Source organism: Strongylocentrotus purpuratus, unplaced genomic scaffold (genome assembly GCF_000002235.5).
Source record: "Strongylocentrotus purpuratus isolate Spur 01 unplaced genomic scaffold, Spur_5.0 spur5_scaffold_1, whole genome shotgun sequence".
Classification (NCBI taxonomy): Eukaryota; Metazoa; Echinodermata; class Echinoidea; order Camarodonta; family Strongylocentrotidae; genus Strongylocentrotus; species Strongylocentrotus purpuratus.
Window position 1 is genome coordinate 52,624,827 of NW_022145594.1, and position 23,538 is coordinate 52,648,364.

General features: G+C 37.2%; 1 protein-coding gene across 4 annotated transcripts in view; it reads right to left on the bottom strand.

Moving 5' to 3' along the window:
* Positions 1 to 2,397: 2,397 nt before the first annotated feature.
* LOC404637 (sodium/potassium ATPase alpha subunit) overlaps positions 2,398 to 23,538 on the bottom strand; it is a 37,483-nt gene continuing 16,342 nt past the window's right edge. For 2 of the 4 annotated variants that reach the window (XM_030976964.1, XM_030976973.1), the window contains exons 2-20: positions 22,176 to 22,313; positions 20,002 to 20,061; positions 18,852 to 19,055; positions 18,012 to 18,125; positions 16,542 to 16,676; positions 15,468 to 15,585; positions 14,839 to 15,107; positions 13,889 to 14,087; positions 13,504 to 13,615; positions 13,218 to 13,350; positions 12,662 to 12,848; positions 10,464 to 10,639; positions 9,333 to 9,469; positions 8,080 to 8,399; positions 7,118 to 7,272; positions 6,247 to 6,370; positions 5,524 to 5,669; positions 4,858 to 4,988; positions 2,451 to 3,863 (exon numbers count right to left, since the gene is read on the bottom strand). In XM_030976964.1, the coding sequence (XP_030832824.1) occupies positions 3,641 to 3,863; positions 4,858 to 4,988; positions 5,524 to 5,669; positions 6,247 to 6,370; positions 7,118 to 7,272; positions 8,080 to 8,399; positions 9,333 to 9,469; positions 10,464 to 10,639; positions 12,662 to 12,848; positions 13,218 to 13,350; positions 13,504 to 13,615; positions 13,889 to 14,087; positions 14,839 to 15,107; positions 15,468 to 15,585; positions 16,542 to 16,676; positions 18,012 to 18,125; positions 18,852 to 19,055; positions 20,002 to 20,061; positions 22,176 to 22,313 (3,081 nt within the window). In that variant the 3' untranslated portion in view covers positions 2,451 to 3,640. 4 annotated transcript variants of the gene reach the window in all.

Consider the following 23,538-nt stretch of genomic DNA (forward strand, 5'->3'; position numbering starts at 1 on the left):
GTTGTTATTAACTCGATAAGTCATTTGGCAAGACACTAATTTGTCTTGGTATTGCTACTCTGTTTGCAAGGGAAGAAAATGGGATCCCTGTAATAGGCAAAGGTGTGAAAATGTTGTGTATGTATATGTATATATTTGTGATATATATGAAGCTTTTAAACTAAATGGGGGGGGGGGGGGCTTTATAGCAGCTCCCCCTTAGAAAATATCTTGATCACTTTGAATACTAGTACCTTACTTATAAAATAATGTGACGTGTTTTCTCTTCAATCTTCTCCATCTTTTGATTAACCTGCTAAACTTTTGAAAAGTGGATGCAACATACGCAAAACCAAAGCTTGAGGAGAACTGTCCCTGTAGAGATTAAGTCGCTGATTACCGTTAATCAAGTCCATTCGTTTACGTGCATTTGTCCAAAAGGAGACGTAGATGGTGTTTCCCTGTTATTCGTCAGTTTACACCCCCTTTAGTTCAGAAGAAACCATCATATAAAATAGAATTTTTAAGATCAGTTGAAAGAACTTACTAACAGCTTTCGGTTTGTCCTTCAATTTCATTGTCTGCATTGAGACAGAGGAATAACAAACACTGATTCATTGTTACATGTGTGTATGTGCAAATGTGATGTCTGAAATCACACATTCTTATGCAGTAATATGTGTGCTTTTAAAAAATGTTGTACTTTACAAAGTTTTATTACCTGGAATTTTGTTAATTATGTATTTTTCAATTAAATTAAATGAAATTCTATTTTCGAATTCACTTTTTCCTCTCTTAGTGTGTTCATTATTTTTGTTTTGTGTACAGATATTGATAGGACGATGTGGGGATGGGGATGGGGATTGATGCAGGGCTCCCAGCTAAACGGGAATAAGTAAAAACATTTTAAACAAGTTAACTTCTTGCAGTTGGGGGAAAAGCCTGGATATTCTATTCTATTTGGGGATGGTTGATGATAATCAACTCTAAAATGAGACCTGGAGAGGTGTTGGTGTAAGTGGATTTTTTTTCTTCAGTATGAAAGAAGGGAAAGATATGGTGCATGTCAAACACTTATTCCATCTTTAGGTAAATCCCCCTCAACTCCTGCCAGTTGCTGTAAAATGACTATGGATCAATTGAAACCAAATGGAGATTATTTGTGATAACAGCAGCAATCAAATTTGATTCACACCTTCCTAGATTTAAATACATGCATTGGGAAAATATCACAATTTGCCACTCTCTCTCCCTCTGGTACATCCGTCTCATCTTATTCAAACGTTATAACCTCACCCATCACATAGTGTCTTTCACCGATTTCACAAAGGAGATTTAAACCCTCATGTACATGACTCATGGTTTAAGATTAAGTATACCCTGCCTTGCACGCGTCTAATATTGGACCTCTGACTGTGTGTTTCACTTATTTTGGGCTAATTCTAGACCATGGGTTATGAAAATGAAGATTTAAACCATGGGTTGAATTTAAACCTCCTTTGTGAATTTGGGCCACACTGTCTCACATTCAACGAAAGTCATTGCATCTCCTGTTATCTGTAGGCCTACATGCAGATCACTGTTCTCTAATGCCCCGGTGACACTTGCCCGCATACATACTCTTGCGTGCCAATGCAGGAGGATGCGGGCGGATGCGGGCCGTGCGTGCAATGCGTGACAGAATTTTCAAAATGTTCAAAAATTTGGCACGACAATTTTGTTTGGCAACGTTCGTGAACTATGCGCTGCCTAGTCGTGCCAGTGCGCGCCGATGCGTGTCCGATGGCCTAGTGGCACGCATATTCACGACTAGTTAACGACTAATTTGCGCATAATTTACGCATTGGCTGCGCATACTTCCCGGGCAGTTTTCGCATGCCATGCGCATAGTCTACGAATGCGTGTCCTAGTGGTTACGCATTGCATGAACTATTCGTAAATTAGACGGGACTCTTCGTGCCGCTGCGTGTCACTAATTGGCACGCCACAGAGCGGGGCAGGGCGGGACCAAAATGCGGGCAAGTGTCAACGAGGCATTACTCTAACCCCTAACCTGCTAAAAAATCAACAAAATCAGGAAGTTTATTCAGATATGAATATACTCCCCCGAGCATGGATTTAAATTATTACTTTGTTCAAATATCCAGTGCAATGCTCACTACAACTCGTAATACAATCCCTTCTATCTATCTATCTATATAATAATAATAATAATAATGGGTTCTTGTATAGCGCTCATGTCAGCTCTAGCATTTCAAGGAATAAATTCCTACCCGGTACCCATTTACTTCACCTGGGTGGAGTGTGGCAAATGTAGATCAATGTCTTGCCAAAGGACATTAGTGCGGCGTCGGGACATCATCTACCATGAGCCATCATTCAAATAAACTGAACAAAACAAACAGTAAACAAAGTGTTTCAGGGGAACGTTAAAAACAATTTATTATTCAAGGACAACCAGAACACATTTATTACTTTTTAATCACAAATTCTAAAATGTTTAATGTTTATTAAAATCAACTGCCCTAGAACAGTTGGTCATTTAAAAAAATTCTGATATTTTGCTTGGGGACAGAGAAGAGAGGTACAAGATATATGTTAGTTGATGTTTATCTCTACACCAAACAAAGTACAGTGCATACTAATGTGCATTGATGAGCTATGCCTTCAACCTTAGTCTACACATCAACTGACATAACTCTCTAAATAAATTTCTTATTTCCAAACAATTCACCAAAAAGATAATCTTAACTAGCCGAAAATGGTATCCTGTACCTCATTTTTGTTAATGAACTCTGAATAATTTGTGATAACATCAATGCTTACTAAACTTGCATTTTCTTATATGAAATGCTTCTATATCACCAAATTCACAATATAATTCACCAATTAATAGTTTGATTACAATCATGACGACACCAATGCTACTACCCCGTAGAAGCCTTCTTCTCTCTCAAGCTCATTGATAACCTTGCATTAACATCAACAATATTTCATTCACACAAAGTTGTCACCTGTAAATTCAATACTAACAATATATCTGCATACTTAAACATCAATAAGAGTTTGAATAGAATGATGTTTGAATCAATGAGTTTCTTAAAGAATACTTTTCAATAAGTTTTCTATTTTCAGTCATTTATAAAGCTTTACAATAGAAATTTCAAGTATTAAAATAGTACCATGACAGAATAAAAATCAAATGTATTATGAATAAAAATTTGAGTTTGTTTGAAATTCATATCGTGATGAAGTATGGGTATCTTAAAAAAGCAAGAGTTCCGTGAAGAATCCGAGAGAATGTTTTTCCTGGGCAATGTTTAGTTTGCTTGCACAGGTTATCAGCAAACTTGAGAATGAGAGCTTGGGCTGCTGGCATCTCCAATCGATCTTCCTTGATGGGACGAGAGGGAAGATCTGGTTTAGGGGTTAGGAGCTCAGGAGGAGGGAGAGATTTGAGGATAGCTGTCGTGATAGGGGATGGGGCAGGGCGGTGTGCGCGAAGGTATGACCGTTGACTAGCCGTGTAAGGGTGGAAGTTGGGTGAATGGCTGGATGATTGAGTCATCCTGATTGGTTCAGATGAGGAGGGAGGAGGAGGAGGGGTCGGAGAGGGTGTGGTGGTCTCTGGTACGGGGTAGAAGCATTGGGATTGAAGGAGTCAGTAGTATGTCTCCAGCTCAACCCATCCACCAGGGTTATGACGGAGGATGAAGCGACGACACTCATCATAGACAAAGATGAGAAGAGAGAATGGGAAAGCAACAAACCACCATCCGATCCTGAGTGGGTACATACGAAGACCATTCTCTAGGCCAGGGCAGTAGGACAGGAACGCAGCAAGAGCAGTCTCAAAGAACAGACCAAAGTTCAACACCCAGTTGCTGTAAAGAACAAACATTAACATGTATCAAACACAATGGCATCATAAACACACATGGCATCAATGGTGATGTTAAAGGTGTAGACCAGTTCTGGTCATGCGATTGCATTGTGAAAAAAAGTTATGGAATCGATCAGAAAATTGATCTAGCATATAGGTATTGGTGTGTACTGCAAGGTTCTGGAATCAACAAAATGATAAGAAATTGGCCTTGTCTTGGTAAAGCACTGTTCACAAAAAGATGTATATGGGACTACAAGAATATGTTACTTGCCATATTTAGAATATTAAGGCATTTCAAGAGCCATGCTTTTCAGGGAACAAATTATTGTTCACCTCTTCCCAGAACTTAACCTTCTCTTCCAAGATGTATCAAACACATCATCATAAACACACATGGTATGGCAATGGTAATGTTAAAAATAGTCATTACAAAGTCATTACACAGGCAGTATGATATCTGAACTGAAGTTACTTCATAATACATGCTCTAACTTGGAACTTAGAATGACATGAAGTGTATTTATACATATCCTAATTCTCCAATGCCTGCACAGTTCCGCCAACTGAAATGTACTCAATCTTTGTACTGCAACTTCATTCATCATAAATGGGGCACAGTCCATATATTAACCCCTTACATGCCACAGGCAGCCAAAACTCAAGGAAAGTCTGGACTGAAATAGCAACTTCTTACTTTGGGTACATGAATAATAAAGGTATATTTTCATGAAATGAAAGAAAAATAATCCACAAGTCTGACTCTTGCTAGTTAGTTTCTGATAATGTTAGATAGCTAAGACAGATACCGAGATGTGATTGGTCCATAGCTCGTCACATGATATCAATTCCAGTGTTATATTAACCAGCTGGTGAAATGAATATATTTTTAATCAATGCATGTCACTCTCTTGAGGACAGTCTGTCACCAATTACCAAATTACACCAATACAGAGGGTCATTTTTTTTAGTACGAGGGTTGCATTCTGACTTACTTCATTCCTTGATGGATGAGTGAGTTACGTCGTGTCTTACAGATGATGACATCAGCCCATTGTACAACCACGATAGAGGCAAAGAAAGCAGTGTGACAGGTGTATTCAAGCTGCTTACGCTGGTAGAAGCCCTGTCAACAAATCAATAGAAATGATACAGATATTAGATACATGGTAATGCAAGGTTTAGATACTGCTTTAATGGGCTAGTATAGAGTACCGAAGCTGTGACATCATAATTTAGAATTTCCCAATTTTTTTCTTCCTTTTCCAACGAGCATCAAAAATAATGTCCAAATGTCGAAAACCGATTGAATATGTTAGGTATTGGCCGAGATAAGCTTATCTGAATGAATATGTTTCCTATAGGAACTCAGTGTTATTTTTTTGCTCTGGTATCAAATGTATTCAAATGTATGTGGCAAATCTGTAGTATTTTAATGAAATGATAGACATTGAATACTTTCTGATACACATTTGTTCATAGAGTATTACTATGAATCAGGGATGCCAGCTAGAATTGATAAGAGGGCCTGAAAATCACCTAGAATGAGCTTTTTGTACATTAAAAAAGCCTATTGACTGGAAACAACTTGCCAGGGCCTGAATTCAGGCTATATTGCATAAAAATTGGCATCTCTAATTGCAATGTTAAACGTAACTTACCCATTGTTGTCCATAGGAATCCTCCACATTCAGAACTGCCTTGTCGTCCCACTTGCTACGCAACATGATGAGATCATTGGGTAGGAATCCATTCTCACCCATGATCACAAAGTAGGCAAAGAAACCAGCGGAAGCTTGGATCATACCTAGAAAACAAACATTTACAACATTCAGTTAGCTTTAACTTCTCAAACCAGCTGAAGCTTGGATCATACCTAGAAAACAAACATTTAGGGAACATTGTTAGCTTTACCTTCTTTAATTTTATATTTCATAAAGATTTCTGTAACATGCACCGTTCCTATGTGAAGAATTTTCATGCATTTCATATAATAAATATCATGATGGATATACAGAGAATTTTTCGTGATACAATATTTTAATTTTTTTGTTTTAATGTGTTTTGATCCCCCCCCCCCCCCCCTCAGGATGGATAGGGTTAGGGTTAGTGGTGTATTTGGTGTTATTATTTCCCATTACATCTATGGAACGTGTTATAATAATAAGTTCTTATACAGCACACATGTCCGTCACATTGTGACGATCCTGGCACTGCCCCGATTATTACCCTGGCTTTAGCAAGGCAGCCACTGTGGTGGTCTCGCATTTCAAGGAATTAATTCCTGCCAGGTACCTATTTACATCACCTGGGTTGAGTGTGGCAAATGTAGATCAATGTCTTGCCAAAGGACATTGGTGCTATGTTATGAATGTTTTGCTCACCAATTTGTCCGTAGGAAACACTGATGAGACGTTCGTTGACAAGCTTGTCATTCTGAGGATCACGAGGTCGACGTTTCATGATATCAGACTCAGCCTCTTCATAGGCAAGGGAGATGGCAGGTACCTGTATGCAGCAAGATAGACACAATATATTCAAATTTAAATTTTATTGATTTCAATCCAAACAGATCATTCTCAAGTTGTGTACATTGGATAACAAATTTTGAAGTTAAAGTGTAACATAGATAATTGAGTCTAAGAGTAAAGATAACAATAACCAGGAGTGACACAAATTAATGCATGTCTCACCTGAAATACAGTCAAACAGTCAAACCTCTACTTTAGTGACCACCTGTCTACAAAGACCACATTTTTTGTTTGTTTCCCTTGAAAATGTTTCTCATTGAAACATGTACTAAAGGAACCTGTCTACAAAGACCACTTTTTGTGTTTACCTTGGGTGGTCGCTATATTTAGGTTCGACTGTTATGAAAGTACTACTCATTTTGTGGGATACTCCCTGCAAGATTGTCTTCAAGTATACCATTATAAGACAATTTACAAAAATGAGACCACCAAATTCGGGTCTACACCAAAACGTTTTGAAGTAGACTATAACAAGAAAATGAAAATAAGCCCAGTAGGTTGGCCACTACTTTTAAATGTATTGAAGAAGAATATGAGGAAATCAACATAAAATGAAATGAACCAGGTTGGGGCCATTACAGAAGTAAACCATTTAAAGGTTGGTCCTAGGTAGAATCATTCTGACCAAATATATGGATTCATTGTGATAAGTGATTGAAACCAGGCCATGTTGAAGGTCTGCACCCAATAAACTGTCTGTAATGTTTACTGGGTTTGTACTTACCAGATCAGTACCCAGATCAATACAGAGGATGGTAACGACACCCAACGGTAGAGGAATAGAAGCCAAGATGAAGATGAGGAAAGGACTGATTTCAGGGATGTTACTGGTTAGAGTGTATGCAATCGATTTCTTCAAGTTGTCAAAGATCAGACGACCTGTCAAGGATAGATTGAAGAAACAGAAGATTAGCATTTCATTTCTTAAAGGGATCGTTTAACAATGTTTCCAGTTTTACAAAAATCTGAGATGCATGGCCCTACATGTTATCAGTGTCTGTGATATGGTTTAATATTGAAGCCCTAAAAAACTGTGCTTCAAAATGATCATGAAATGCTTCAAAAAAGAAAAAATCTTTGAGTGACCAGTTTTACCATACTCATTTCCCCAAAAGTAGTGTTATCAAAAACTGTTAAAAACCGTTTGGCGAACACTCTTTGACACTTCTAATTCCAATAAATATCTTGATAATCATGTTATGTTAGTTGAGAGCTTATTTGATGAGATAACCACCTGTCAGTGACCATGCATGGAGGTGTAATCCCCCTGGCTAAACTAACTAGTGCAGATGGGCTTAAGAACAGAATTTCAGACAAAGTCTATACTCATTGGATATTGTCGGTTATTCAGATTATTGATGATTATAAGATGATGACGTGGATCAATCAAATAATTGGTTGAAAGCGTACATTGCATAATTGGATAATGACCGGTCATTAACCAATTCTAATGACCAGTAAGTAAAATCATGTTATAAAACATCATTTTATGAAACAAATGAAACGTAATCTTATAATACACATCATTTTGTTAGGGCATTATTAAAATTACCCCCACTCAATGCCTTCAAAACAGTCCAAACACCCTCAGCGTGTTAGACTGTTCCAAAGGTACCTTGTGTGGGTAATTCTTACTAATGCCCTCACTGCTGTGTATAATTTGTATACTATATTGATTAGAAATACCTTCTTCAACACCGGTAACAATAGAGGCAAAGTTATCATCGAGCAAGATCATATCAGCTGCTTGTTTGGAGACATCACTCCCAGCGATACCCATAGCAACACCAATATCAGCCTTCTTGAGAGCAGGAGAATCATTGACACCATCACCAGTCACAGCTACGATGGCACCAGCACGCTGACAACCTTCAACAATGATCAACTTCTGCTGAGGTGAAGTACGAGCAAAGACGATCTCAGGATGGTCAGCCAAGATGGCGTCGAGATCTTCACGGGATATGTCTTTCAGCTCAGTACCGTGGACAACAATCGCTTTAGCATCCCTGAAGAGAAGACACAAGCAAAATTTAAAATTATTTTCTTTACTCTTTATTCTATTTTTCTTTTCTTCTCAAATTCACTCTCCTTGTAAGTCTCTAGAATCTCATATTATACTACTTCAACATGCCAATCCCCTATATTATATACTGATGCACAGACTAGTATCTATTTGAACAAGCATAATCTACAAGTGTTATGAACAGCACGACACAGATGGTATATTACATACAAACACAAACAAAAGGTGGAAAGTCCCCCATCCCCATCCCCGGGAGAAAAAAAAATGAAGACATGTCTTCACATACACAGAGAAGTTTCATTATTAATAATCAGTCATATTTTGCATTCCATTTTTATCTCAGAATATTCATGCAGGTCTGCCAATGTAATTTTGACTTTGTTGCAGAATACTTTTTCAAGTTCATCAGGTGATAATTAAAAATCTAAAATCAACCAACAAATTCTCCACAAACATCCGAGGTTTGTTTTGTGTAAAAATTAGGTCTACCTAATCAAATGATATAAATTATCTTTATTCATACACAAAAAGAAACTGCTAGGGCCTCCAATAGACCAGTTTACAGTAAGCAATGACCCCGATGATCCACGAATCTTCAAACATGAAGAGGTCCCACTTTGTACATTTTGAAATAATCACTCCTACAGTGATGGAGGTGCTACATACATAGCCTTCGTTTCCCCTTTTCAAAGTATACTTCCGGCTGTGTATTGTGGAGTGCACTGCTTGTGCATAAATGAATAATGATTACATAACTTTCATGAGCACGTATCCTGTATTTCGTCTCTTGTGCATTTCAAAATTTGTTCTGCAATGACCTTTATCTGCTCATGCTCAGACTGCAACCGTGAACTGGCTTATTCAGGTACTGGCCTGAGAACTGGCATTCCTGAAAAATGAAATTGACTGCACTCACTTGGGGTTGACTTGTTCAATAGGGATTCCAAGACGTTGAGCAATGTCATCACGGGTCTCATTACCTTCAGAGATAATGCCGACACCCTTAGCGATAGCCTTGGCTGTGATTGGATGGTCACCAGTAACCATGATTACCTACAATGGAATGAGAAAGAGAAATCAATTTCATGCTAACCACCACAAACATCCTCGAAAATTACAGCTGCACCTGTAAGGTCAAGGATTACAGTTATGCATCGTTACCTTTATGAGTGGTTTGTTTCTTTAAACTCTGTTTAATAGTCAACATCTTGCAGAACTAATTTTTTTAAATCATAACAAGTCCTGAAAAAATTCTTCTAATAACTTGTAGCATAATATGTTAACAATAACTTTTTTTTAAAGTTCAATTGAAAATGGAGTCATACTTTTAGCAGTCCATGAATCAAAGCATTTGCTTTTTCTTTGTATCCTTCTAAGCATTCTTTGGGACAGGTTGCGCTATTATCATCATTAATTCCATCTGTCAGTCATGTCATGATATGCATTTGGTAAATACCTGTGGACGCACACATGATCAATTGGGATATTATAATGAATAGGAAGGACTAGAGTCGCTAGATATATATTTTGTATAAAAGCTGTGCTATATAAATTTATTATTATTATTAGATGGGGTGATGGATTGAGAATCCACCGTATTGCATCTCTTCAGAGTGAGATGTTATGTATACTTTGTATGGCATGAGTTTATTACAATTTATTTTAAAAATTGCTTTTTTAGGTTTTATATATCTAAATCTTTGGATGTATTATGGTACATTTTATTATTTACTATATGCATTATGTCACGTTATTACAAAAAGAAAAAAAATAGGGTTTCTGCTGGATATAATTTTCCCTCTGTCTTGCTATATACACTGCATTGTAAATTAATTTACATGATATATATATATATATTTACAAACAGAATATTGATTTGTTACATTACATTGTAAATTGATTTATATGATATATATGTTTCCAAACAAAATATTGATTTGTTACACTGCATTGTAAATTGATTTATATGTTTATAAACAGAATATTGATGTACATCAAGGAAGTTTCATAAATACAAAATACAAAAACTACAATACATGATAGATACCTTGATTCCAGCAGAGCGGCACTTTCCTACAGCATCAGGTACAGCAGCACGAGGAGGATCTATCATGGACATCAGTCCAACAAAGCAGAGTTTCTCCAGAGGAAAGTTCACATCATCAGCATCAAATGCAAAGCCAAGAGGGAATTGATCAGCTGGCAGGTAGCACTGGCAGAAACCTGTACAAAGATTAAGTACTGTTAATTACTATAGTCTGACGATTAATTAGGTTCTGCTGAAATGAATATGATTCACAAGAAAATAATCAGGCGACTTCAAGAGTAAAGTATAGTGTACCTTCAATATTTCCAAAAGAAAAAGACATTACCAGCTATGACCAAGTCATCCTTCAGGGTATTATATACAAGCAATAAGCCACTGACTGTAGCCCGGTCTTTGTATACCACAAGTAAACTGTTGGGTTAGACTTAGAAAATGTTTACATGGTATGGCATTGATTTACTACTCTGACAGTTGCTTGGTTGGCCATGTTATATGGTCACATACATCTACTACAACATTTAGTATAACCCTTGTGTTAGAGTTTCAATTCATAATTATTCATTTTTAAATTCCTCATACTAAGAATTTTTTTCTCTAAAATGACGGAAGTAAAATGTTTCCGATGTGGAATATAAAGCAAATAATCACCTTTTGGTTTCTGGCCATGGTCATGGCACTTCCTCGGCGATCTGAATGTATACGCTATCTTTCTTCAGCTTCGCTTTTGAAAGAAAGCTACATCCAGATCGCCTCGGAAGTGATAGTTTGTCCCATCACCTTCATCAATGGTAATTATTTGCTTACTACATACATTGTATGTCCAATGTATGCCTAATTTATGCCTAATACACAGTCACAGACTCATACAAAATTCTCTTGAAATGTGCAGTTCATAGGCTTAGAACCACAAAAGGGGAATTAATGAAAAAATTATAAAAATTATTTTAAAACATACTTTGTGAAGAAAAAAAAAGTAATTTGGATGAAAAAACAGAATAATTCTGAGAATGGTTGGCAGCTCTGAAAGGAGAATGAATGTTTCCCACGATTGGTAGATGTATGAACATACCCACAACACGTTCATAGGCTTTAATATAATAATAATAGAGTATATTTATGTAGCGCATTATAAATTGTAAATTTCTGCATGCGCTTTACAGTTTTGTACAATCATAACAATTTGAATATATAAACACTAATACAACACTAAATAACAAAATAGATAAGCAAATGACAAAAAATATTGATGAAAAAGTAAACCAATTAATGCACCCATAAGGGGAATTAATGTTTCCTACGATTGGTAGATGTATGAACATACCCAGAACACGTTCATAGGCTTAGAACCACACAAGGGGAATTAATGTTTCCTACAATGTGTACATGTATGAACATACCCAAAACATGTTCATAGGTTTAGAACCACACAAAGGGAATTAATGTTTCCTACGATGTGTAGATGTATGAACATACCCAGCACACGTTCATAGGCTTAGAACCACACAAGGGGAATTAATGTTTCCTACAATGTGTAGATGTATGAACATACCCAAAACATGTTCATAGGTTTAGAACCACACAAAGGGAATTAATGTTTCATACGATGTGTAGATGTATGAACATACCCAAAACATGTTCATAGGCTTAGAACCACACAAGGGGAATTAATGTTTCCTACAATGTGTAGATGTATGAACATACCCAAAACATGTTCATAGGTTTAGAACCACACAAAGGGAATTAATGTTTCCTACGATGTGTAGATGTATGAACATACCCAAAACATGTTCATAGGCTTAGAACCACACAAGGGGAATTAATGTTTCCTACGATTGGTAGATGTTTGAATGTACTGACAAAGTTAGTAAGGAGGTAATTCTTACAAGAGCTGGAGTGCAAAGGAAAATGATACGGGAGATGTTGATAAGCCAGTTGAAGTTCATGGGTCACATTACACGTAAAGAAGGCCTAGAGAATCTTGCTTTGACAGGGAAAAATGTGGGAAGAAGGAGTAGGGGAAGAAGGAGGATACTTTGGATGGACAGTCTGCAGAAATTGTTGGAAGAGAGAGGAGTGAAAGAACCGAGAGTGGTACTAATACAGAAGGCTAGGAGCCGAGGGTTGTGGAACAGCATGATCGCCAAAGTCAAACGATATGGCGCTTAGAGAGAGAGAGACAGAGAGAGAGATGAACATACCCAGCACACGTTCTCCCAGACCTCCGAGCTCAAGATAAGCATTGTTGAAAGCAGTCTGCATCTCTTCATTCATATCGATTTCCTTGCCCTTGATTAGGATGGTTGTGCAACGGTCCAAGATACGTTCAGGAGCACCCTTCATGACCAACAGGTTACGATCATCTCCTTCGGTCTCATGGATGGAAACCTAGCAACAAACAAAACAATTATAAAAGGTATTACGTATCTTTCCCTCAAAGTTTGATGTACATTTATGAGCAAGATCAACTCCAAAGAATATTGATATTCAATTTGCATAATATTTGAATAATGCAACATTCAAATACCCATCAAAATTTCTGTACTTGTTTAGGAAGAAGGGATAAGACCACCCAGGGTTGTCAGTGACAGGTGGTTATCTCATCAACTCAGCTCTCAATTAACATAAGAAAAAGAGGATCATGGGGGACCAACAGGCACTGATTAGGCATTGTTTGCTATAAGTAGTGCAGTGGGGCTTTAAGAGTTACATGAAAACACATGCTCTAGATACCCTAGAGGATGTGAATGTTCTTACCTGGTATTTGTTGGTGGAGTTGAATGGGATCTCACAGACCTTCTTGTTCTTCTTACGGTACTCGGTTACATTGAACATGCAAAGTTCAACGCACTTTACCAGGGCAGATTCAGAGGCATCTCCGGTTGTATCTCTGTCATAAAATAAAAATAGGAGTAATAAGAATAATATACATATTAATACACATCAGCGAGGGCATTAGTAAGAATTACCCACACAAGGTACTCGACTTTATCTTTAAGTTCAACAACCGTAGATCTGTGGATAAATCTTAATACTGACTTACCTCTTTAGAATGGGGACATTCTCTTGTCCAGCCTTGAATTCAGATCGGTTGCAGAGACAAGCAATACGAGCTAAGGCCATCCAGGTCGGTGAAGACTTGTCAAATTGACCACCTGATGATTAAATTACAAAAACTCATTGGATTAGATTTACTGCACGATGAGAGAAAATGTAAGATTTTTTATATTTGATTATTTGGTCAGTCGCATATAAGGACCACCTCCTTTCTGGCTGCTACCAGCTTTAGCAATTTCCCTTGTATTATATATGTTTAGTAATTGTTATTGTGTGAAACTTTGTATACTGCTTTTTTTTTATTACCCTGTTTGTCTTTTATTGCTTGGCAAAATAAATTGAATCGAATTGAAATTGAAAATGAGACTTACCACTCTGATCCTCTGTTGTGTCTGCCTCTACGATGGTGTTATCAAACCACATGTGAGCTACGGTCATCCTGTTCTGAGTTAGGGTACCAGTCTTATCAGAGCAGATGGTAGAGGTACTACCAAGGGTCTCGACGGCTTCCAGGTTCTTAACAAGACAGTTCTTGTGGGCCATACGCTTAGCAGTCAAGGTCAGACATACCTGTGGGGGGATAAAAGTTTTTTTAGCGTCAAGTAACGCCTGGCTGGAATGCCCCCCATGGAGTGGAGATTGTGCACACAGTGTGTGCGGGTAAGTATTGAATTTAATGACCAGGGTAATAGTATATCTGTAAAGCGCTTAGAGACATCATAGATGTATTAAGCGCTATATAAAAGTGGAATTATTATTATTATATATAAACAAACTTTGTTTCAGCTCTTGCTGGGAATATTCTTGGCTTTCAGAATCAAAATAGAGCAGAAACAAACCAGCCTTTCATTGATAGATGTTAAATCTATGTCAAAGTAATAGTAAATGCCCTTCTTGCTTGCTCTCAGCAGACTTTTGATGTCTTTGTTACGACACGTCATTCTTTCTGATAATAAATAAATAATTAAAACAATCGCTCAATCAATACACATGGGCCTTGAAAGAAATGTGGGTGAAACACCTTGTCTAAGGATGCAAGCACTGAACTCAGGACCACTCATACAAGGATCAAGAGCCTTCCTCACTGTATCATGCCCCACACTTAAAGCCTGTTTGTACTAGTTTGGCCAGGAGGGATTAGACCTCCATGCAAGGTCATTGACAGGTGGCTATCTCATCAACTCGGCTCTCAATTAACATAAGAAAAAGGGGATCATGGGGGACCAATGGTCACCGATTAGGCATTGTTTTCTATATAGAGGGAGCAAGTAGCTACGAGTAGTGCAGTTGGGGTTTAAGAAATGAATCTTGAGCTACTTACAGTGACAGTGGCTAGAAGACCCTCAGGCACATTAGCCACAATGATTCCGATGAGGAAGACACAAGCTTCAAGCCAGTTGTATCCAAGAGGGAAAGAAAGGAAGAAGAAGGATACACCCAAGAAGACAGCCACAGCTGTGATGATGTGGATGAAATGCTCAATCTCCTTAGCGATGGGTGTGTCACCGACGTCCAATCCAGAGGCCAGACCAGCAATACGTCCCATGACGGTGTTATCACCAGTGCTGATGACGATACCACGCATAGTTCCTATTAGAATAAAACAATTAGGGATTTACTAACGGAATCATGCCCTCAACAGGACGGCACACCTGCATCTCCGTCCCTCGGATAGGACACTCTGTGTAGAGAAGAGTCACCACCTTTGCAAGTTAAAAACCCACGCCACTATTCATAAAAGAGTATGGGGAAACCCCAATCAGTTATACCGGGAGGAGATACCCCTAGGGTTACAGTGATTCAGTTCACTTTTTGCCTCCCAGGCACAGGTGACACCAAATACTTCATAATAATAATTGATCGTTCAAACAGGCAATTATGATTCTTTATTTTGTCACTAAATTGCCTTGAAATGTTTGAGAGATGAAAGGGGGCTTAATAAGGGCTCACCTTCCGAAGCATTGGTAGAGAAGAAAGCGATGTTCTTGGTCTCCAGAGGGTTATCACTTGTGAATTCTGGGCTGCGAGACTGAGGTTCAGACTCTCCAGTCAGAGATGAGTTGTCCACCTACGTACAAAGATTATTAAAAAGTTGACATGAATACAAGCATGTGGGACTTATACTCAATAATTTGAACTAAAGTACATGAGACTGATGATGAACAAGATTAATGGGAGAAATGGGAGGGGGGAAGATTTACTATCTTACCTCAATATTTAAAAACAAAATATCAAGAAATATAAAAAAATATATATCTGCATCTGCAAAAGTAATAATAAATGAATAAGATTTGTTTTTCTTTATTTTTTCTTGTTTGAAGAAAATCAAGCAGCAACACTCTTAAAACGCTCATAGATGTTTGTGCAAAATTCTGAGCTCAGGGCTTTGAACTCAATGATGAATGAGGGGCCCGTTTCATAAAACTTGTCTATAACAACTGCTAAATTACTATGACAAATTTGCTCTCAGATACATGATTACAGTAGCTTATAACAGTAGCTTGTAACTTGTTATTGATAACATTGAAACAGGGCCCAGACCTTCTTAACTGAGATTTCACAAAGAGAGTCCAAGAACAGCAAGAAATACATGTATGTATACTAAAGTTTTTTGTCTTGCACTCGCCAATCAGAAAGATAGAGATTCAAATTAGATTGAAGATAAAACTTATCTTGCCAACTTGTACAAACTAACGTTTTCTAAATTCCTTCGTTCCTTTCTCGATCCGCAAATACAATAAAAATGCTACCTGAATTTTACGTTCTTCTTTATTTCTGTAATGTTATTTTTGTAACGTTTCCGGGCCATCCCATTCACTCAAACATATAAAATAATTCATTTATTTTGTTTTATAATAACGTAGGAAAACTTTCTGTAAAGCAATATTCTGAAGAATTTCTATGTCAAAGTATATGATGTATTATATATGTAAACATATTGTGATTCTTTGAACGTTTGTAAAATGTGAGCAAAACAAATTTCAAATATTGGACAATAAATTGAAATTGAATTGATATGTATACCTTGAATGACTTAGATTCCACCACTCTGACATCAGCCGGGATCCTGTCGCCACCTTTGACCTCAACGACATCACCACGGACGACATTCACAGCATTGATGGAGTGCCATTCACCGCCACGTAGCACAAGAGCTTCCTGTAAGTTAGTAGAAGTATAATAATTGACTGTCATTTCAGGAAATTTGGTTTCTACTGGTTACAAAGTAATACAATACAAATATATAAATGAAATATAAATATTACAGGACAGTGATAAACATACACGTATGATAAACATACATAATAAATGATGTAGTAAATAAGTGAGCCCAGGTATATAGGGTGGTTATAGAGATAATATCAGATTCCATTTTACAAAATATGAAGCTAAATTATGCAACAATGACAGACTATGGAACCCTTTATTCACTGCATTATGTCAGTAAATGGGCTAGTGGGTACTAGTAATATTAATAATAATACCATAATACTGTTTTCAAATGCCAAAATATAATGAACATGACAAAAGAATGAGATTTACATGAAAAATGTGTAAAATTTCGCAGACCTACATGATAATTTTCAAGAAGAGATGCCTTACTTCTTCACTGGTTTGTAGCTTTATTGACCTCTTTAAGTAAGGTGTATTCTACTGGTTCTCCAAGGTAAGTAGAGGTAATGGGGTCTAGTGGACACGTCATTGGACTGATGATCATAAGATACAGGGTTCAAACTTCACCATGGCACTAACATGTTAGGCAAAAATGTTAATCTACATAATAATAATAATAAAAAAGTCCACTCCACATTTTATTAAACCGAAAATGGTAATTCGTTTTGCCCAATTGATTGTGAGCCCGGCAGCCACTGAGCAGCGCCAGATCGACGTTGCTCTATCCCTTATTGTTGATCGCCAAACAAGGTAGCAGCAAATCCCGTCTTTTAACGCCTTTTGGTATGACGCGGCCGGGGTTCGAACCCACGACCTTCCGGTTGTGAGGCGGACGCTCTACTGACTGAGCCAACAGACCGGTGTTACATTTGCCTCTCTTCACCTCAGGTTATGGGTACCACTTGGGCGATAGTTACTTTGGTGGCTCAGCTATAACCAGGGTAATAATATCTAAGCGCCATGAGAGTCGATGTGTGCCTGATGCGAGCGCTGCATACATGTAAGCGGCCATTATTATTTTGAAACAGGTTTTGATTTGACATTTCAAATAGGGAGTAAAGTGATGAACAAATTTGTTTTTCCTCCCTCAACCATGTCCCCTTAGAGTTAATTCGGGAGGAAAATGGCATCTAAAAACATCCCCCTCCCCCCTTTTGAGTAAGATAAATTGAGAAATAATAGGGGAAAATAGGGTAGAATAGAGAAAATCAGGAAAAAATCCACAAAAAAAACAAAAAAAAACAAACAAGAAAACCGATTAAAATCAGGTTTTTATCAGGCCTGAATGAGCAGGAGCAGTAGATGAAGAGAAGAACTTACCTGAGGAACCATGTTCTTGAAAGATTCCATGATCTTAGAACTCTTGGCTTCTTGGTAGTATGAGAAACATCCAGTGATGATAACAACACTAGCAAGCACAATACCCAGGTACAACTGAAAGACAAACAAAATACTTAATGTCATTCAGGGATAGACTCATCCAAAGGACGACGGGGAAGGACTCTGGCATGTTTCAGCCCCTTAAAATAAAATATATTCAAAAGCAAAAATTCAAGTATTTTAGACTTTTCATAAATTCCACATCAAGAGCATGAAATCTCCTTCATACAGGAAATATGAATGCTTTGAATCAACAGTTTATGCCTTTAAAATAACTTTTACATATACAATATTTTCAAAGGTGCTAACGGCTTTCCATAATTGTTAAAGGCCATCTGTCCTAGTTCAGCCAGAAGGGATTAGGTATAACACAGCGAGGTCACTGACAGGTGGTTATCTCATCAACTCAGCTCTCAATTAACATAAGAAAAAGAGGATCATGGGGGACCAACAGGCACTGATTATGGAAGTTTTCTATATAGAGGGAGCAAATAGCTACAAGTAGGACAATGTGGCTTTAAGTTCAACTTGGGATATTTGTGAAACCTCCCCCCTGGAGTCAAAAAAGAGTGGCTAGATGATTACTTACCAGGTGGAAAAATACATTAAAGATTTCAGGAGCTAGTTTTCAAGCTTGCTTGCATGAAAATAACACTCTTTAAGTTGTTTTGCATCGGACTATATGCACATTTTGGGGGGCTCTTGTACGAGGGGACTCTTTGGTCATTTTGGGGGCTAACTCGCCCCGAGCCCCGATGTATTTTTCTCCCTGTTACTCACGTTGTCACTGCTCGGTTCATCCTTTGTGGCAGCCTCGATAGCATAGGCTAGGAAACAGAGGATAGATCCAATCCACAACAGGGTGGCAAATCCACCAAACAATTGCTGGCAGAACTTGACCCACTCCGGTGTCTTAGGGGGTGGGGTCAAGGAGTTGGGTCCATCTCGGGCAAGCACATGAGCTGCTTGCTGGACAGTCAAACCCTGCAAAACACAAAAATAAATATCTGATATTGAACCAGCTTTCTAATATATCTATTTATATAATCCAAACATTTATAATAATAATAATAGGCATTTCTATAGCCCCGTCGATCTAGATAATTCTTTTCCGAGGCGCATTTATTATTACCCCGGCTTGGAACTACCATAAGGCTGAGAAGCATTCAAATGATTTCTCTGTTCTTGTACCCCCTTCTCCAAACTCTGTGCCATGCGAACAGAGTGCTAACAAACTTTGAGGTTATGCTGGCTTGAAGTTCAAAAGGACTGCTTGCTTGCATAGCTTGTATTCTAATACTTTGAATGGTAATTGTTTCAGTTCGAAAGGACTGCTTGCTTGCATGGCTTGTATTCTAATACTTTGAATGGTAATTGTTTCAGTTCAAAAGGACTGCTTGCTTGCATGGCTTGTATTCTAATACTTTGAATGGTAATTGTTTCAGTCCCTTCTGAATCCTCAGCTTTGTTAGTGGATCACTGTTTAAAGATATGTTGAAGTTTCACAAACTGAAGGTTCAAAACTATGAAGGTCCTGTAGGCACATTGCTATTTTAACCCTTACTGTACCCGAGCTATTTTTAGCATCTCCGTGACTGGGGGGGGGGGGGGGCTAGGAGGCCCCCCTCCCCTATGATCTCGGCCGTGAAATTTCTGATGAACACAAAAATGTCCATGTTTGTAGATATTCACATAAGGAACAAGATGGTAAAATTAGTTTTTTCCAAATATGCAATTTGTTGATGTTATAGCTTAATTAATATCCGATTTCGACGAGAATGGTATCAAAATGTGCATAAGACATGAGGGAAAAAAGTCACGAAGCGACAATTTAAAATTTCAAGCTGATGCGGCCCAATCTTCGAAAATATGGAGGAGCCCCCCCCCCCCCCCCCCACAGTACAGTAAGCTCCAAGTTACATTGACTTACAGTGGTGATGTTGGAATCCAGACGAACGACCAATTCTTCAAGTGAGATCTTGTGATCATCCTGTGAAAGAAAAACAAAATAAGGTCACAGGAAATATCCATACACAAAGAGAAAAGGCAATCTTTTTAGGGTGTGGGTGTGAGCAAGGATACTGTAGTTTTGAATCCTCCCTCCCTTCATCAATAGACAACTATCTTCATGTGGGTTAGATCATTATTTATCATTCAGACAAAACCTCAGCACAATTATTTAAATGAGTATTTTAGAATACAAATGATCACGTTATCCTAATTTGTCTTAGAACTTAATAACTGAGGGGGCAAACAGATATAACGTGTATGATTAAATCATGCTTCAAATAATTAGCTTCATTCTAGATATTTATTTTTAAAAATGAATTTAAATAAAAGTACTAAATAAAATTGGTTAATCAGGGGTTATAGCGAGCAATAAAAATAAAAATTAAAAAGGGATTGGGGAAGAGGCATCTAACAACATTCCCCCCTTTTGAGTAAGACAATTGGAAAAGATAAGAAAATGGGGGGAAATAGGGGTAAAATCAAGAAAGAAAAAGAAAAAATCGATTTAAATCAGGTAATTATCAGGCCTGTTAATCCATGCATCTTATTTAACTTTATAAGAACTTTACTCATAACTCATGATTTGTACATTTTGTATATATGTCTTAAAGAAAAGAAAAAAAAGTATAATTCAAATATTTCAAAACAAACATTTATCTTGGCGAAAACTTCAGTGAAGATGAAAGTCTAATTATATTAGTTAGAACAAAGGATTAGTCAAAAGAAACATTGAAAGCCATATAACATTAACAATATCAAAATAGACAAAAATGAAATGAATAAAAAAGGACAAGTATCAATTTAACAACATGATATACTGTGCCCAAACTCTCAAAACTATAAATTCTAACCAGAAAGTAGAATTTGTGAACTTTGAAATGACTGCAGAGAGAACTTGTCTTCTTACCATGATCACTTCCTTTTTCAATTCTTCCAAATTAATCTTTTTCTGCTTTCCTGTCTCCTTTATATGAAAAGCCAGACTACATGTAATGTATAGTATTACTACATGTAATGTATAGTACTACATGTATGTGTAATGTATAGTATTGCTACATGTAGTATTACTACACATAATTTATAATATTGCTAATCTCAAGGTTTACAACTACATTTTCAAATTATCCAACTATGAATGGTTGGATTGTTCTACAACTCATTAATACACTGTATACCTCAAATGCCCTCTTGAATATGATAACTAATTAACCCACTCTTCCTAAAATTCGCCTATGCAGAAAATCAAAAAACTCAGGTTTGGGTATAATATAGGTTGGATTAAGAGGGCATTTCCACAGCAAGCATTAAAGCTAAACTTTAGTACTGGTAATGCGATTGCATTGTGAAAGAAAAGGTGTGAAAGGATCAGAAACAGTTGATCATGAAGCATGTAAGTATTGGTGTGCACTGCAAGGTTCTGGAGTCATCAAAATCATAATAAATTTGACCGAGTCTTGGTAAAGTAACAAACACTCACATAGAAAGCTATATATGGGACAACACACATGGTGTCGGGGATGGTACTACCTTGGTTTCCTTCTCTTTCTATGCTCATTACTCAGCCAGTATACATTTTCTTCCAAAATTGTTTGGCACATGTCATTTATTTGTAATCTTGAACATTCAGTGTAAGTTTCGTTTGATTCTGTGAGAATTATTTTTTTTTTTTTACCAGTACTGGAGTTTATCTTTAATATGTTACTATGATATTCTAGTTATTGGATTATTAACGAGGGCATTTCTTAAGCAAGAATTAATGTTAAAAAATGATATTCTTCTACATACATGTAGGAGTAATGAGAGAAGTCAAAATCATTTGTTTCCACCTTTACCAGAACTAAGCCTTCTGAAGCATAAATTTGTTCACTATTAAAGCCCATCTGTACTAATGTACAGGGGGATTAGACCACCCTGCAAGGTCACTTGACAGGTGGTTATCTCATCAAATCAGCTCTCAATAAACATAAGAAAAATAGGATCATGGGGGACCAGTGGTCACCGATTAGGCATTGTTTTCTATGTAGAGGGCGCAATTAGCTACAAGTACGGTAGTGCAGTCCCACTTTAGTGAAAGTATATAAGATCTTTACTTACAAATTCCATTTCTTTCTTGAGCTCCTCCAAGTCCCTCTTCTTGTCTTTCCTCTTGCCCTTCTTGGGTTTGCCAGCAGCATTGCGCCCATCATCAGGGACCTCAGTCTGAACTGCAACACGGTAGCTTTCGCCACGGCCCTGTCAACACAAAATAAGAAATCAATTTTAAGCATAATCTAAAACTTCACCTGAAGCAAAAAATTTGAATCTGACGACCGCAATTTTGAATGTGTGTAATTACCATTGTATTATTGTATTTTTGTTGTCCCTTTTTGTTTTTTGTGTGTACATTTTTAGGATCATCTACCCATAAGTTTCTGTAACTTTTTTGATCAACCAACCACTTCGTAATTTCCTTTAGTGTATTACTAAGTTTTTGGTTTATCTACATTATGTTTGCAAGAAATATTTCATTGTATTCTTTGCCTTTGTATGTTTTTATCAAAGTGGTGAATAAGTTAAATTCAAATTCAAAATAGTTATTTGCCATCAATATAAAAAACAAACTCATTTCTTCAATTGTTTGAGGTGGAATTGTTCGAGTATAATGCTGTTTAAAACTCAGAAGGACCCATGATGACTGGGAAAGCGAAATAAACAAGTTACTTTCATTCCAATGAATATGTGAGTATATGAAGCAATCACCACCATCATCATTCATCAGTACCACTTTTTACCAGTATACCACCACCAACCATTATCATTTGAGCTCGTTAGATATTCAGAGTCACATTTACACAAGGATTTCACCTACATGTGAGCTTGCAGGTATCAAAAATCATTTCTAATACTAGCAACAGCAATGCATGCAAATACAATAACACTGAACTGTGCCTCAACCATTTTTCATTTGGCTAGATAAATCAGCTCACACACTACCCCCCCCCCCCCCAAAAAAAAAAAGAAGTCTGACCAGGACAATTGCCAGTGTGCATCAAAATAGACATTCAATACAGGAAAAATAAAATATTTACAACCTCATTTGTAAATACTATTTTATGCTGAATTGACAGTCTAGCTACAGAATGAAATATGTAGTGCACCCCTTTCAAGCAACTAAGCTATTCCTCCAAAATAACCAAATGAATACTCTTTTACTAATTCATAAATTTGTGATTATGCTGATAGGGCAAAACCATTGAATAATGACAAATATTGAAAATCAACTTTGGTTTCATTTATTCCCCATCACGGCCCCTGGGGCCAACTATAACGAGACAATAAGCCTTCAATTCTTATCCATTCCACACAGACTGATATATCCATAAGTTCACTCTGAGCATGGTAAGCACACATAACTTCTTCCACACAGCTTATTGATCAGAAGGCAGATAAGCTCACCATAGAGAGGGGTTACATGTAT